Source organism: Loxodonta africana, chromosome 15 (assembly GCF_030014295.1).
Source record: "Loxodonta africana isolate mLoxAfr1 chromosome 15, mLoxAfr1.hap2, whole genome shotgun sequence".
NCBI lineage: Eukaryota > Metazoa > Chordata > Mammalia > Proboscidea > Elephantidae > Loxodonta > Loxodonta africana.
Window position 1 is genome coordinate 22,613,983 of NC_087356.1, and position 17,229 is coordinate 22,631,211.

The 17,229-nt window shown below is 38.5% G+C and overlaps 1 protein-coding gene across 2 annotated transcripts in view; it reads right to left on the reverse strand.

The window, feature by feature from the left end:
* Positions 1-17,229, reverse strand: part of DNAAF10 (dynein axonemal assembly factor 10) — a 41,295-nt gene that overhangs the window by 8,588 nt on the left and 15,478 nt on the right. For both annotated transcript variants that reach the window (XM_023552711.2, XM_023552710.2), the window contains exons 5-7: positions 8,991-9,106; positions 7,966-8,100; positions 4,497-4,594 (exon numbers count right to left, since the gene is read on the reverse strand). In XM_023552711.2, coding sequence (XP_023408479.1) covers positions 4,497-4,594; positions 7,966-8,100; positions 8,991-9,106 — 349 coding nt within the window. The remainder of the gene's footprint in view (positions 1-4,496; positions 4,595-7,965; positions 8,101-8,990; positions 9,107-17,229) is intronic.

Here is a 17,229-nt window from a genome sequence, read left to right on the forward strand (position 1 = left end):
ATCAGCTTACTTGGCGTTCTCGATCATCTTTTGTTGTACTTGTCTTGATTTGGGTGCTAGATGCCACAGGCAAACAGCATGTGCAAAGGCAAAAACTGCAAGTAACGTTTGCAGAACCTCATCTAAACACTTCCTGAATGGAGCAATGTCACCAGGTTCTAACCCCACAGATCCATACAGATGTATAGGGCCTTGTGCGTGCCATTACTATGGGAAGGCGCTCAGTGGAGATTTTAGACCTAAACATCATTGCTCTAGGAAGATTAAAAAAAAAAAAAGCAATTCTGAGAACATCTAATTTTCTTTCAGCCAAAAATATAAATTTATAAAGTAAGAAGAACTGAAGATTAACAACTCATAAATTCTACTTGGTCTAGATTGGAGAGAAGGAAAAAAGAAAAGAGCTTCTCTATCTCCTTCCTCCTCCTCAGGAAGATGTGTTACTAATGAACACAAATGTACTCCTGTGGCTTTTTAAAGCCTACCATGTACCAACCATTATACTTCCTTTACTTCATCAAGGCTAATAAAGGCCAAGGGTGTAAGTCACAAAGCAACCCAGACACAGAGCAGAAATGGAAAAAGTGACAGGCTGATGACCTACTGCTTCCTTTTCCTCTCAGACCCTACAACTTATTTCGATTAAAAGGAATAATACATTCAGATGAATGAAGGAACAGTTCAAACACAGAACTTTATCCATGTACCTATTGGCCAAGGCTGTAGTTATTCAATATTTAAAAGATAACAAAGATTTTTTTAAACCCTCCGTATTATCCCTTAAAGTTCTGAGAAAGAGAGAAAGATTGATTCAAATACAAACACAAAAAACCCGAGCATGTTGGGCTTCCTTCAAAACAATTTCTGAATAACTAATGAGTTCCTCTAGAATTCTCGGTTAAGTGTTCAATAAATATTTATAATTTAACAGTATCACTACCGAGGGAGATTGGACATTGGACATAAAGCTAAATACCACCTTATTTAAACAGACTGTCCTTTGCTGGTATTATTATTTGACAGCAAAGCTCCAAGCCAATATGAAGATTAGACTAGACATTTGTTATGGCCTGGATTAAAGTTCACACTGAGAGAAACTTCACATTTCTAGCTGCATACAGACTCGGTTTTACTGATACAACTGCATCCGTTATAATGTCTTCATCATTTGGCCACTGTGTAGACCTGGGGTACCGGTTAGTCAAAAATTCTAGCCGCAAACAGGTTTGTACATCTTCTGGAGTAACACCCCATATGGGAATTACACAGAAAACTGGGGACTAGTTCTTAAAGTCAGCAGCCCAAAGAGTTTGGTCATCAAGTAAAATAGTGACAGGTCTCTGCGTGGTTTAAGTAAGGGAACTGGCAGAGTTTAACAACGAGTGGAGAAACTGGGTTAGAAGAATCAGGGATGAACAGTGGGCAAAAGTGCTAAGAAAAGGGAAATTACACAAAAAATGATCTAACTACTCTGCATTCCCCGGATCTCTGAAAACCTGTCTTCTGTTTTTTACTCACAGAAGCTATATAGTTTTGAATTAAAGCTTTTGCTCTCAGTTTTTTTTTTGTCAGCTGTATCCCTAAATAATAAGTATTTTCCCTTGGAGCCCGGTTCTTCAAAACCCATTCTAATGTCCTAGAGAAATAAGAGTCGTCACACAAATGGACATATGCACACCCACACTCACTGCAGCATTGTCCACGACAGCAAAAAGATGGAAACAACCTGGATGCCTACCAACAGATGAATGGATAAACAAACTGTGGTACATACAGGCAAGGGAGTATTAAGCAACGATAAAGAACAACGATCTGTAAAGCATCTCATAACATGGATGAATCTGGAGGGCGTTATGCTGAATGAAATAAGCCAATCACAAAAGGGCAAATATTGTATGAGACCAGTACTGTAAAAGCTCATGAAAAGGTTTACACACAAAAAGAAACAATATTTGATAATTACGAGGCAGGGAGGAGTGGGGATGGAAAAACTGAATAGACAAGTGATAAGTTTGGTGAAGGGTAAGACAGTACATAATACTGGGAAAGCTAGCACAACTTGTACAAGGCAAGGTCATGGAAGCTCCATAGACACATCCAAATTCCCTGAGGGACCAAATTGCTGGGCTGAGGGCTGTGGGGACCATGGTCTCGGGGAACATCCAGCTTAACTGGCATAACTTAGTTTATAAAGAAAATGTTCCATATCCTTCTTTGGTGAGTAGCATCTGGGGTCTTAAAAGCCTGTGAGCGGCCATCTAGGGTACTTCACTGGTCTCACCCCTTCGGGAGCAAGCAAGAATGAAGAAAACTAAAGATACAAGGGAAAGATTAGCCCAAAGGACTAATGGATCACATCTACCACGGCCTCCACCAGAGTGAGTCCAGTGTAACTAGATGGTGTCCGGCTACCACCACTGACTGCTCTGACAAGGATCACAACAGAGGGTCCTGGACAGAGCTGGAAAAAAATGTAGAACAAAATTCTAACTCAAAAAGAAAGACCAGACTTGCTGGCCTGACAGAGACTGGAGAAACCCTGAGGGTATGGCCCCCGGATATGCTTTCGGCTCTGTAAATGAAGTCACTCCTGAGGTCCACCCTTCGGCCAAAGATTAGACAGGCCCATAAAACAAAATGAGACTAAAGGGGCACAACAGCCCAGGGGCAAGGACTAGGAGGCAGGAGGGGACAGGAAAGCTGGTAATGGGGAACCCGAGGTTGAGAACAGAGTGTTGGCAAGTTGTGGGGTTGTTAACCAATGTCATAATATAGTATGTGTACTGTTTAATGAGAAACTAGTTTGTTCTGCAAACCGTCATCTAAAGTACAATAAAAAAAAAAAAATTCTAGCTTGGAAAGAGAGCTAATAAATAGAGAAGTATTTTGTAAATGTGAAAGTCCCAGGCATATTGAAGATGGGGCTTTTCTTCTTACATTATTAATCAAACTTTACTTTTGAAATAACTTTCACTTATGGGCAGGTGTTTTTTCTTTTTTCCTGAGTGATGTTTTAGAGAAACATTTTTTTTCCCCTGCCAAGCTGATACTGTTTAGCTAAGATATTCAGAAATACCATTAACCCTCAATTTTTATCAGGCCTCTTAAAAAAGGAAGAGTACTGACATCTGCCCCCTCAGGCCTTTGGGATTCACGGAGTACAGTGCCTGGTAACACAGCTCTCACGCAACTCACCTTGTCTGAAGGAGGCAAAAAGCAAACGCAAAGATAAGCTTTTCCTGGAGACCAATAAGGAGCTGTTTTCTGAATATGAGCATGTGAAGGGTCAGGATGTAAAAATTTTAATTCTAACCCTTTTTCTATCCTCTAGAGATGATTAGGAGATAATATTTTTAAAAATTCTTTGGCTAAAATTTTCACATTTTTAATAAAAGTAGCAAAAACCAGGGTTTCAAGTCTGGTAAAAATGTTCCTGCTGTCACTGTGCGCCACCGAGTCAGTTCTGGCTCATAGCTACCCTATATCACAAAAGTAAAATTGCCCCACAGGGTTTCCTAGGCTGTAATCTTCATGGAAGCAGATCACCAGATGTTTTTCCCACGGAGCGGCCGGTGAGTTTGAATGGCTGACCTTCTGGTTAGTAGCCGAGCACTTAACTGTTGTACCACCAGGCCTACCTACTCTAATATACTGAAGGTACCAGTAAAATGACAAATATACTTAGTGTGTCAAAGGAAGGTTAATGTACTAATGGACCACAACTACCACAGCCTCCACCAGACTGAGTCCACCACAACTAGACGGTGCCTGGCTACCAGCACCGGCTGCTCTGAGGGATCACGATAGTGGGTCCTGGATAGAGCTGGAGAGAAATGTAGAACAAAATTCTAAGTCACAAAAAAAAAAAAAAAAACAGACCAGACTTACTGGTCTGACAGAGATTGGAGAAACCCCGAGAGTATGGAGAGTACGGCCCCTGGACATCCTTACAGCTCTGTAATGAAGTCACTTCTGAGGTTGACTCTTCAGCCAAAGATTAAAAAAAAAACAAAACAAGACTAAATGGGCACAACAGCCCAGGGGCAAGGATGAGAAGGCAGGAGGGGGCAGGAAAGCTGGTAACAGAGAACCCAGGGTTGATAAGGGGACAGTGTTGACATGCCATGGGGTTGGCAACCAAGGTCATAAAACAATATGTGTGTTAATTGTTTAATAAGAAACTAGTTTGCTCTGTAAACCTTCATCTAAAGTACAATAAAAAAAAAAAAGACAGTTTATATTTGGGCTGATAAGAAGCAGCCACATGAACTAAGGAACAAACAAAAAACATGTTAATGTTTCCTAAGTATAAAAGAAATATATTATTAAAAAAATAAAATGCTTAGAATACAACAGTAATATAATACCATGAAATTTAAAATCATATCAAAATGAACTAAGTCAAAGGAGTCAAAAAAGATAAAAAGTTCAATCCAACCCTACTTTACGCCCACAAATAACTTCAAAGGGAGGAACATGCACTGGGAGAGACTTACTACTTCCAGAGGTGAAGTCCGCCAGCGCCTCCAGCAGTCAGAAAGAGCTCTCTGTTCTGTGGCAGGTGGCGGACCTGCCATACAGTAGATTTATGAGCCTACAAGTGACCAGAGACACACAGCTGCTTTATATATTTCCATGATAAAGACTGCTCTAGTCCTGTAAATAAGAAATTTTTACTACTTGAAATTTCAACGACTATTATAAAAGTAATTAAGGTGATTTTTTGGCACATCTCTTTAGACTAGCTACAGAGATTTATAGGAACTAATCAGAAATCAGAAAAAGCATCATTCTTTATTGTTTTAAGAAATACAGCTCCACTGAATACTTAAAAAGGAAGTATATTATAAAATTAAAAGTCCATTTAAGCTTATAGTACCACATAATTTACAAAAATAGATTTTACAGATTTAAATATCTCTAGCTCATTCTGAATGGAAACTCTGGTGGCGTAGTGGTTAAGTGCTACGGCTGCTAACCAAAGGGTCGGCAGTTCAAATCTGCCAGGCGCTCCTTGGAAACTCTATGGGGCAGTTCTACTCTGTCCTATAGGGTCGCTATGCGTCGGAATCGACTCAACGGCACTGGGTTGGGTTTTTTTTAGCTCATTCTGAGGGAAAACAAAACACTCAAAAAACAATAATATACAGTTCTTCCAAAGGAAAAAGGAAAACATTGACTGAATTTGCACCCAGAACCTTATTCTCCATTTACTGCCACCTGATTTTCTCTGGTCTCCAAAATACGGACCTTGAGGATTTATAAACAGTGTTTATGGGCATAATAAGCTAAGGCCTTTATCAGTCATATTAAGCTAAAAGATAAAAAAAACAGCAACTGCAAGGTTAGCAGCTTGTTAGCACCTCAGTAATAGCTAGTAGTAAAGCAATCCTAACCAAAAAAACCCACTGCCATCTAGTCCATTTCAACTCACGGTGCCCCTATAGGACAGAATATAATTGCCCCATGAGATTTCCAAAGCTGTAAATCTTTATGGACAAAGACTGCCACATCTTTGTCCTATGGAGTGGCTAGTGGGTTCAAACCACTGACCTTCTGGTTTGAAGCTGAGCGCTTTAACCACTGCGCCACCAAGGCTCCCTAAATCAATCCTAGCAGCACTATATTCACTATGGGAGAACGAGAGAAGGGAGAGAAGGAAAGGAGGGAGGGACAGAGGAGAGAGACGAATGCCTTCTGAACTACAGAAGCACTGACAATGGCTAACTTGAGCTAACCCACAACGTGTACACTTGACATTTTAGTCAGTGATTAGTCCTGACATTTGTTTTTAATACTTTTTTGAGAGAATAACCACCGGCTAGTAAAAACACATATCTTAAAACGTACACTCTAAGTGTGTGAGAGCTGCCAAGAAATTAGGCTCAAGCCAACAAATTTATCTTAATTTGTTTTGTACCTTAAGCTTGTTTCTTCTGGAAGTAAAGTTGATAAAACCACAAAAAGAGGGGAAATGACCCTCTTAAAAATCCAACAGAGTCATTTATTTGACAGAGTTTGCAGTTACTGGGTTAATTAAATAGTCACGCGTCGCTTAACACCCACGATATGTTCTGTGAAACAGGACACTGTGATTTGAACGTTGTGCCAACACCTTATTATATACAGGCAATCCCTAGGTTATGAACATCCAACTTATGGACAACTCATACTTAAGAATGGACTGCCATGAAGCCTATTATATTAAATATTTGAGTTAAATACATAGGATGGTTTGTAATAACGAATACACACTTTAGTTTGTGATGCTCATGAAAACACTGTGCGGTTTGGGAGTGTTTCTTAAGTGTTACGTCCTCTACATCCCATTCTCCAAACTTAAGGGACCACGGATGTATATGCAGGCAGATGTTGCCCAGTGGACATTACGTGGAGGTTGACGTAAAGACACTATTATTTATAGATAATGAGAAACACGGTACAAAGTGTATATGAGCAATTTACTAAAGATACTTAGTATATTCTGAAATGACAAGGGCAAAACGATATTCTAATTCATCGTCGCCTTGCTGAGAATTTAGTTCATCAGGTAGCAACAATAACGTATAAATAATTATTATTATTGTAATAATGAAATACTACAAAATAGGAAAGTTTGGGAAATACCATTGAATCATGGTGGAGAAGACGAAGCAAGAGTGAATTCTTATTTCCTGAGCAACTTACGCATTTTAAACCTACCTGTAATTGATCGTTCTTTCTTCTTTATTTTTATACACAAGGAAGCTCAGAGTTAAAAGTTGCAACTTATCTTCTGCAAATGACAGGACATTTCCACACAAATTTTATGTAATCCCCTTACTCCAGACATCATCTTATATTTTTAACCAGTATTTTCCCACTTCCCGGCTTCTGCTTTCCTCCTCTGTTGTTCTAATCCTGTAATTCCGTATGTTTCCCTCTGAGCTACCTCAAATACTATTTCAAACAAGGCAAAGCATAAACAAATAAAATATTTTTGAGCATCAACTATGTACCAATCTCAGTGATTACCCCTTTAAACAAATTATTTCATCTATATAGTAAACTGTAATACTAAATAAAATATGATAAAATGACAAATAGATACGTTGATATATTTTGAAAAATAAAAATTGGATATTAATACAAATACTATATATTTATTAAAAAATACCAGGCTGGCTGAGACCAGAACTAGATGGTGCCTGGCCACCGTCAATGACCACCCTGACAGGGAACACAACAGAGAGTCCCTGATGGAGCAGGAGGAAAGTGGGGTGCAGAACTCAAATCCTATTAAAAAGACCAGACTTAATGGTCTGGCTGAGACTGGAGGAATCCCAGAAGACATGGCTCCCAGACTCCCTGTTAACCCAGAACTAAAGCCATTCCTGAAGCCAACTCTTCAGACAAAGAATAGACTGGACTATAAGACATAAAATGGTACTTGTGAAGAATGTGCTTCTTAGTTCAAGTAGATACATGAGACTAAATGGGCAGCTCCTGTTTGGAGGTGAGATGAGAAGGCAGAAAGGGACAGGAGCTGGTTGAATGGACACAGGAAATCTGGGATGGAAAGGAAGAGTAAGCTGTTACATTACAGGGATAGCAGCTAGGGTCACATAACAACGTGTGTGTAAATTTTTGTATGAAAAACTAACTTGAGCTGTAAACTTTCACCTAAAGCACAATAAAAAAAAAAAAAAGGCTGGATTTTGTTGATCAAACTCCTAACATCAGCTAATTTTCTTGAGACTGCCACTAAGCTACACAATTCTCAGCCAACTGAGGTCTTATTATAATCAAGAAGTCTCTAGAATTTATAAATTTTGGGAACGTACTCTGCACAAAAAAACTTGTCAAGAATATATCAAAAATAGCTTCCTGCACATAAAGACCTGAAAGAAACTTCTGTGACTAATTCTATTAGTCTAAACCAAGTCATCATGCCTCTTTACAGAAAGACATTTCCCTCATGTTTACCTTTTCTGAAACGGAGGCAAAACCTTTGGTCGGATGCTGGGTTCTCATGTCAAAAACATGGAACTTTCCTTCCAGAGATGTAGCAACTAACTTATTCATACTTATGTCTCTTCTGTCAAACTCCACGCTACATACCTGAAGAGAGAGTATTTTCAATGGAATCTTCATTATTATTCAGCAAGCTCTTATAACTAAGTAAAACAGCCTTAAACTTATCAGCTCACGTGAAAGCATTCATTCATGTATAATTTAAATCAATATATCAAGTACTTTTACCTGTAAAAAATATTTTTCTTGGTTAATAAGATCAATAAAAATCATCTGGTGTTGTCATACCATGCCCACTTGGGATGGGTTCCAAATGCCATGCATTTATGGTCATAATTTAATTTTTTACATTATTTAATACAGTTAAGTCAAACCTGTTACTATTGAGTCAATTCCAACTTGTAGTGACCCTATAGGACAGAGTAGGACTGCCCCACAGGGTTTCGAAGGCTATAATCTTTACGGAAGCAGAATGCCACATCTTTCTCCTACAAAATGGGTTCAAACCCTCAACCTTTCGGTTCACAGCCAACCGCTTAACCACTGCACCACCTGGGTTCCTTCAGTTAAGTCTGACTTTAAACAACACGAAAAAATTACATTCCTCATTAAAGGTGTACAACTCAGGAACCAAAAATCTGAGAATACTTGGGGAGGCTGTTACTATTTAAGGCATTCCAAAATTAACAGGAAAAAGGCCTCTTATTTGCTGGCTTTGATATCTTCATACTGCATGGCCCAAGCGCTCCACAGATAGCCCGAGAAGCTGGTGGCTCACGTGGCATCGTACACACCACATCTGTGCGTGTGTTCACTTTCTAAAGAGAGGATCCATGATTTTCATTAGATTCTCAAAGGGCTCCATGATCCCAAAAGGTTAAAAGGGGTTGTACTGAGATGTTTAGTAGAGACACTTGCCCTTTCTAGTAGTTGGAAACATGCTCAAAGAAACTAAAAAGCATCAGAATGTACATTACCCCATTTTTTATGTTAGTCTCCCACCGCAATGACATATTTCTGAGATCAAACAGTTTAATATCTCCGTTGTCATAGCCAGCACAAACAACACGCTCCTCTTGATTATAAGCATTGCCTGGAAATCAAGGTACAACATTTCAGACGTTTTTAAATATTAATTTGAAGGCTGCTTAAAAAAGGTTTAGGAAGCTACACATATAACTTATACCAAATCATACATAAAATCACATATGATAGAATTCCACTTTAACAACTCTCATAGGGCATCAAGACTCCTTTTTTGTATTTAACATTGTTAACAAGATAGAGTGGTCAATATGACACCTTAAATACATACACCATAATGACCCCTGACAACAAAGACTCAAGAAAGTAAGTAAAACAGACACAAAAAACTTCCTTGGATCCAAGAACATCAAACTGATGTTCAAGAAACAGACTAAGCACTGATTGGAAGGAGAGGTAGAATGAGGCCAATGGCAAAAGAGACCCGTGGATCAATGCACCCTCCACGCTGGCATGGAGCAGTGTGGCCATTTTGGGACGGCATCAAAAAACAACCTGGAGTGAGGAACCCAGGAAAACAACTGCAAAGAGAGCACAGCTAGTGGTAGAGATTCTGTGTAAACAATCCTGGAAAGAACGACAAGCACCCAACCCAGCAATGGCAAGAATGTTCCCTGTCCCCATACCCCAGTGACAGGCTGAACAGACACAACACCTCATCAGCAATGCCAGTCACACCGTGTCAAGCATCATATGCACCTCTGTCAGATGACAAGCAGGAGATTATAGTGCTATCATCTAATGTCCGCCTGGCTGCAAAGTTACACATCCTACACCCAAACAGTTCCTGTAGGCCTTCTGAACATGCCTGAAACCCCTTGATAGCCCAACACCTACTGAGATGTCAATTCATGTATGCACGGCGGGCCTACCCCTGCCCATTCGTGTAGCACTCTCTCACAGAGGATAGAGAGATGTCCTGGCCTGACCTCCAGAGAATGAATTGCTAGCACCAACCCAGAAGGACCCCATGGTCCCACAAGGGCTGGCGGGGTGGGGACCCTGATCACTCAACACTTCAATATCTGGGAAAGAACCTACTCTCCCACATACATGCAATCCAGTAAAGGAAGACACATGACTCTTACCACAAAGGACTTGCATGTGGGTGTGACCCACCATACTCACAAGTGAGAAGAAATCACGCCCAACCAACAGAAACCACAAAGTCACACATAGACCAAAGCCACAAAACAACAGTTAAAATAATACTAAGGAAGAAAGACATACTAAAGAGAAAAAGAAGAAACAAAGCTCCAGATACATCAAAGAAATCAGCACGAAACAAATATAGTCAATAAAGAAATATACAAATCAACACCTTAATGCCTCAGAGACACAGACAATAACAAATCATAAGAAGAAACAATACAAGACGGCTCAAACCAGTGACCAAAATAAAGAGGCAGAGAACCTTTCTAAAGAAGCAATGGTAATAGAACTACCTGATAAGGAATTCAAAAGACTTATTATACAGGATCCTCAAAGCAAGCAGGGAAAACACAAACAAAGCCTGGAAGAATGACAAAATAAACAAAATGACAAAATAAACAGGCAATTAGAAACTATACAAAAGCAACAACTAGAAATCCAGATTTACAATAAAATATCAGAAATAGATAACTCAATGCAAGGATATAAAAGTAGAACTGCATCAATAGAAGAAAGAATCTGTGAAAAAGAGGACAAATCCCTTGATATTAATTTGTTTCAGGAACAATCAGAAAAAAGAATGAAGAAAGCCTAAGAGTTATGTGGGACACTATCAAGAGGAATAATTCACACTTAATATGAATTCCAGAACAGGAGAAAAAAAAAAAAAAAAAGTACAGAGAAATTTTGAAGATTTATTTGAAGAAAATTTCCCCAATATCATGAAAGATGAGAAGGTTTCCATTCAAGAAGTTCAACCAAAGGATAGACCTCAAAATAAAGTCACCAAAACATACCATAATCAAACTTTCCAAAACCAAAGAAGAAGAAAGAATTTTGAGATCATCTGGTAAAAAAAAAAAAATCACCTACAAACGGTAACCAATAAGGCTAAATACTGATTTCTCAGCAGAAACCATGCAGGCAAGAAGGCAATAGGAAGGAAAAGAACTGTCAACCAAGAATCATACCTAGCAAAAGTGTCTTTCAGATATGATGGTGATACTAGGACATTCCCAGATAAGCAGAAATTTAGGGAATTTGTAAAAACCAGACCAACCCTACAGGAAATACTAATGGGAGTCCTTCAGACAGAGAACCAACAACATCAGAGAACAACCTGAGATTAAGACACACAACACCATTACCTAGATACCAACCCATATAATGAATTCTCAAAAGTAAAATAAAGTTGCAAAAGTGAAAACAGGGAGCCAGAGATGCCAATCTGTAAACCACGAAAACTTCAAAACAAAAAGGGGGAATAAAAAGTATAGCTACAGAACTTCCATATGGAGGAGGTCACGGTGATATCAAGATATAACACACTGTTTTAAGCTTAGGAAGATAAAGGTAAATTTCAGAGTAACCACAAAGAAAATTAATAAATACACTCACCAAAGCGAAGAAGAAAATCAAAAAGATTCAGTAAACACAAAATCAATAACAACGAACGACATGAAAACAAAATCCATAAACAAAGAGAAATGAGCATAGAAAAGAACAAAGAAACCATTAACACCACAAAAAAGGCTTAACAAAATGGCAGCAGTAAATTCATATCTATCAATAATTATACTGAATGTAAATGGTTTAAATGCACCAGTCAAAAGACAGAGAGTGACAGACTGGATAAAAAACATGACCCATCAATATGTTGCCTACAAGAGACACACCTTAGATACAAAGACATAAATCAGCTAAAATTCAAAAGGATGGAAAAAATTTATCAAGCAAACAGTAATGAAAAAAGAGCAGGAGTGGCAATAATAATCTGTGATAAAATAGGCTTTAAGTCAAAACCCATTATAAGAGACAAAAAAGGGCATTATATAATGATTAAAGATCAATCTACCAAGAAGACATAACCATAATAAATATTTACAAATCCAATGACAGAGCTCAAAAATACATAAAACAATGAAAAGAGAAACAGACAGTTTTATAATAATAGTAGGAAACTTTAACACACCACTTTTTGTGATGGGCAGATCTAGAAAGAAACTCAGCAAAGATACAGAAGATCTAAATAACACAATCAACCAATTCGACCTCACAGACATACAGAACACACCACCCAACAGCAGCAAAGTACACGTTCTTCTTCAGTGCACATGAATCATTCTCCAGAATAGACCATATTTTAGGCTACAAGCAAGTCTCTGTAAATTAAAAAACATCAAAATAACACAAGCATCTTCTCTGATCGTAATGCTATAAAACTAGAAATCTGTAACAGAAAAAACAAGGAAAAAATTAAACACACAGAAACTGCATTAACACCTTACTTAAAAACTGTTGGGTAAGAGAAGAAATTAAAAATGAACTTAAAATTCTTAGAATCAAATGAGCATGAAAATACAATATACCAAAATCTTTGGGACACAGCAAAAGCAGTGCTCTGAAGAGAATTTATAAAAATAAATGCACACATCTAAAAATAAGAAAGGGCCAAAATCAATATCTTAACTCTGTAACTTGAACAATTAGAAAAGGAGTGGCAAAAGAAGTCCACAGTCATCAGAAAAAAGGAAATAATAAAGATCAGAGCAGAAATAAATGAAAGAGAAAACAGTAGGAAAAAAAAAAAAGACTAGAAGTTAGTTCTTTAAAAAGATCCATAAAATTGACAAACCACTGGCCAAACTGACAAAGAAAAAAAAAAAAGAGAAGATGCAAATAACCAAAATAAGAATTGAGATGGGTGACATTACAACAGAACCAACTGAGATAAAAAGAATCATAAAAAAAATTATGAAAAATTGTACTCCAACAAATCTGAAAATCTAGAAGAAATGGACAAACTTCTAGGAACACACTAAGCTAACACAAATAGAGTTAGAAAATTTGAAAAGATCCATAACAAAAGAAGACACTGAAGATGTCATTAAAAAAAACTCCCAACAACAACAAACATCCCAGCCCAGACAAACTTCACTGGAGATTTCTACCAAACGTTCAAATATCAGTTGGCACCAATTCTACTCAAACTATTCCACAACATAGAAAAGGAAGGAAAATGCCCTAATTAATTCTATGAAGCTACCAGCATAACCGTGATACCAAAGCCAGGCACCAAACACCCACTGCCATCGAGTCGATTTCAACTCACTGCAAACTCTATAGGACAGAGTAGAACTTACCCGTTGGGTTTCCAAGGAGCGGCTGGTGGATTCAAACTGCTGACTTTTTGGTCAGCAGTCAAGCTCTGAACAACTGCACCACCAGGGCTCCAAAGCCAGACAAAGGAACCACTAAAAAAAGAAAATTCCAGACCAATATTCCTCATGAATATAGATGTAAAAATTCCCAACAAAATTTTAGCTAACACAATTCAACAGCATATCAGAAAAAATAATGTATCACAATCAAGTGAGATTCATACCAGGTATGCAAGGATGGTTCACCATTAGAAAATCAATCAACGTAATTCACCACATAAATAAAACAAAGGAAAAGAAATCACATGATCATCTCAATTGAAACAGAAAAGGCATTCGAAAAAATCTAACACCCTTTCCTGATAAAACTCTCAGCAAAATAGGAATAGAAGGGAAATTCCTCAACGTAATTAAGGGCATACATGCAAAACCAACAGCCAACATTATTCCCAACAAAGAAAGATTGGGAGCATTCCCCTTGAGAATGGGAATGAGACAAGGATGCCCTTTATTACCACTCTTATTCAATAATGTACTGGGAGTCCTAGCTAGAATAGTAAGACAAGAAAGGGAAATAAAGGGTATCCAAACTGGAAAGGAAGAAGTAAAGCTATCCCTTATTCACAGATCACATGATCCTATGCATAGAAAATCTCACAGACTCCACAAGATAGTTACTGGAACAGAAGGATTCAACAAAGTGGCAGAGGACAAGATTAACACACAAAAATCAGTTGGGTTCCTCTACACTAACATGGGAGGGCTCTGAAAAGGAAATCAAGAAATCAATACCACCTACAATAGCCCCCAAAAGGATAAAATACCTAGAAATAAACCTAGTCAGGGACATAAAAGACTTATACAAGTAAAACTGCAAAACACTACTACAAGAAACTGGAAGAGATGGCCAGAAGTTGAAAACCATTCCATGCTCATGGATTAGAAGACTTAACATTGTGAAAATGTCAATACTACCCAAAGCAACCTACAGATACAATGCAATCCCAATCTAATCCCAACAACATTCTTTAATGAAACAGAAAAACTAATCTCTAACTTTACATGGAAAGTAAGGAAGCCCCGAATAGCTAAAGCAACACTGAAGAAGAAGAACAAAGTAGGAGGCCTCACACTTCCTGCTATCAAAACTTACTATACAGCCACGGTAATCAAAACAGCCTAGTACTGGTTCAACGACCAATGGAACAGAATCGGGAACTCAGAAGTAAATCCATCCATTTACGGGCAGCTGATCTTTGACAAAGGGCCAAAGTCTATTCAATGGGGAATAAACAATCTTTTTAACAAATGGTGCTGGCAAAACTGGATATCCATACACAAAAAAAAAACTAATCATGATCCATAACTCACATCATGCACTAAAACTAACTCAAAATGAATCAAAGATCTACCTGTTAAAGCTAAAACTATAAAGTTCCTGGACTATAGGCACATAAACTGTACTGTACCTGTTGCTGTCAAGTCGATTCCGATTCATAGTGACCCTATTAGATAGAGTAGAACTGCCCCATCAGGTTTCCAAGGAACGGCTGGTGGATTTGAAACACCGACCTGTTTGTTGGCAGTTGAGTTCTTAACCACTGTGTCACCAAATTAGGGGCCCTAATTTTTGGCAAAAATAGTCTATCAAGCAAAATTAAAAATGCAGGAACAACAGAGATAAATTAGATAACTGGGACCTCCTAAAAATTAAATACTTAATGCTCATTGGGAGACTTTATCAAGAAAGTTAAAAGAAAACTGACAGACTGGGAAAAAATCTTTGGCAAGGACATATCTGATAAGGATCTAATCTCTAAAATATATACAAAACTTCAACAACAATAAAAAGACAAATAATCTAATCAAAAAATGGGCAAAGGACATGAACAGACACTTCACCAAAGAAGGCATTCAGGTGGCCAACAAATATATGAAGAGATGCTCGTCATCATTAGCCATTAAAAAAAAAAAAAAAAAGCCATTAGAGAGATGCAAATCAAACTATGAGATACCATCTCACCCCTGCAAAAATGGCAATGATCAAAAAAAAGAAAAAAACAGAAAACAACAAATGCTGGCAAGGTTGCAAGGTGACCGGAACTCTTACACATTGCTGGTGGGACTGTAAAATGGTATAGCCACTATGGAAAACAGTATGGCACTTCATCAAAAAGCTAGAAATAGAAATACCTTATGATTCAGAAATCCCACTCCTAGGTTTATTTATCCTGGAGACATAAGAGCAGTGACATGAATAGACATACGCATACCTACGTTCATCACAGCATTATTCACAATAGCAAAAAGCTGGAAACAACCTAAGTGCCCATCAACGGATGAATGGATAAACAAATTGTGACACACACATATGTAGCTATAAAGAATAATGAGGAGTCCCTGAAACATCTTAAAACATGGATGGGACAAATGGGACATGGGACAAATATTGTATTGTCCCACTATTATAAAAAGTAGAGGATAGATACACAGAAAGCAAAGTCCCTTGATGGTTAGTTACCAGGGCTGAGAGGGAGAGGGAGGAGGAATCACTTTCTAAATAGTAGACACTTATTGCTTTTGCTGATGGGAAAAACAATCCTAAATATGGGTGAAGTCAGCACAACCTGATGAAGGTAAATAAAGACACTAAGAAGTACAGGGGAAAAAAAAAACATTGATAAAAAAAAGAAATTCATCAAACATAGTGCAGTCTGGAAGGATAAATACACCTCTGCGTCTATTGCTTTCTTTAATAGTTACATTTGAATACAAATAGAAACTACTTTAAAACTTATTTGGCAAATTTTTGGTCTGGCATTATCCCTTCTTTGAAGGGAGACCTCAAATAAGCTGTAGTACACTGTGACATATTTTAGTTGCATGGATGTAATCATACCCAAGGTAATTTATAATCTCTAGTTAAATTCATCCTGCTTGGGTTCAGGATTACTCTCCTGAGTACCTGTTGCTGGGGAAACAGCGTTAAGCGCGAGGGAGGCTGCTCTGACTATGCTAGCCTGTCTACCCATCTTATCCCAAGGCCTTCATTCTCTACTGTTTCCAAGTCCCTCTTTCTCATAAAAACCAACTCTGCATTTCCAACTGTGGGCTCCACCTAGATGGTGTACCTGTGTCTTAAGCTCATGATGTCTGACCTCACCATCTTCCCTCAGAAACCAACCTATGCCTTTTGGAAATTTTTCAATTAATGACATCATTCACCTCACAATTAGCCTAAAACTCAGTCATCTTGGACACAGCCCTTTCCCCTGTCCCTTTTATCCAATAAATTGCCATATTTTATTTACTTTACAACAAAATTATCTTTAGAATCAATCCTCTCTGCTCCATCCCCATTGCTTCTAACCTAAGTCTTCCCTGGAATATCACGAAGAGCTCACATCCCCCCACCACTCATCTCTCCCCACTACACACCATCAGTTTAATTTTCTTAAAGATCTGATCATACCTCATCCCTGCAAAAGACCTTCAAGGGCTTACCACCTGCAGACGATCCAAGCCGGACCGCTAGCTATGGTCCTAAGCCAACTCTAAGGTTTTTCTAAATATTATTCCCCTCCACCCTACAGAGCAGCTCTAATCGGCAAACAGGGGGCTGCGATGATTTGGAATCGACTCTACGGCAGCTACCAACTACAGCGTACCCCTCTACATACCTTCCCAGGCACCTCTCAAGCTATCCTCTAGGTCCGACATTTCCTCCCGATACCAGTGGTTCGAAACCCAAGTACCCTTGGTCTGAGCTCGAGATGCCCCTCCCTGCCAGTCCTCTCCCCCTCCGGCCCCCTTGTGCGTTCATCCACGCCTCTAGAGACATCTTATCACTCCCACCTCA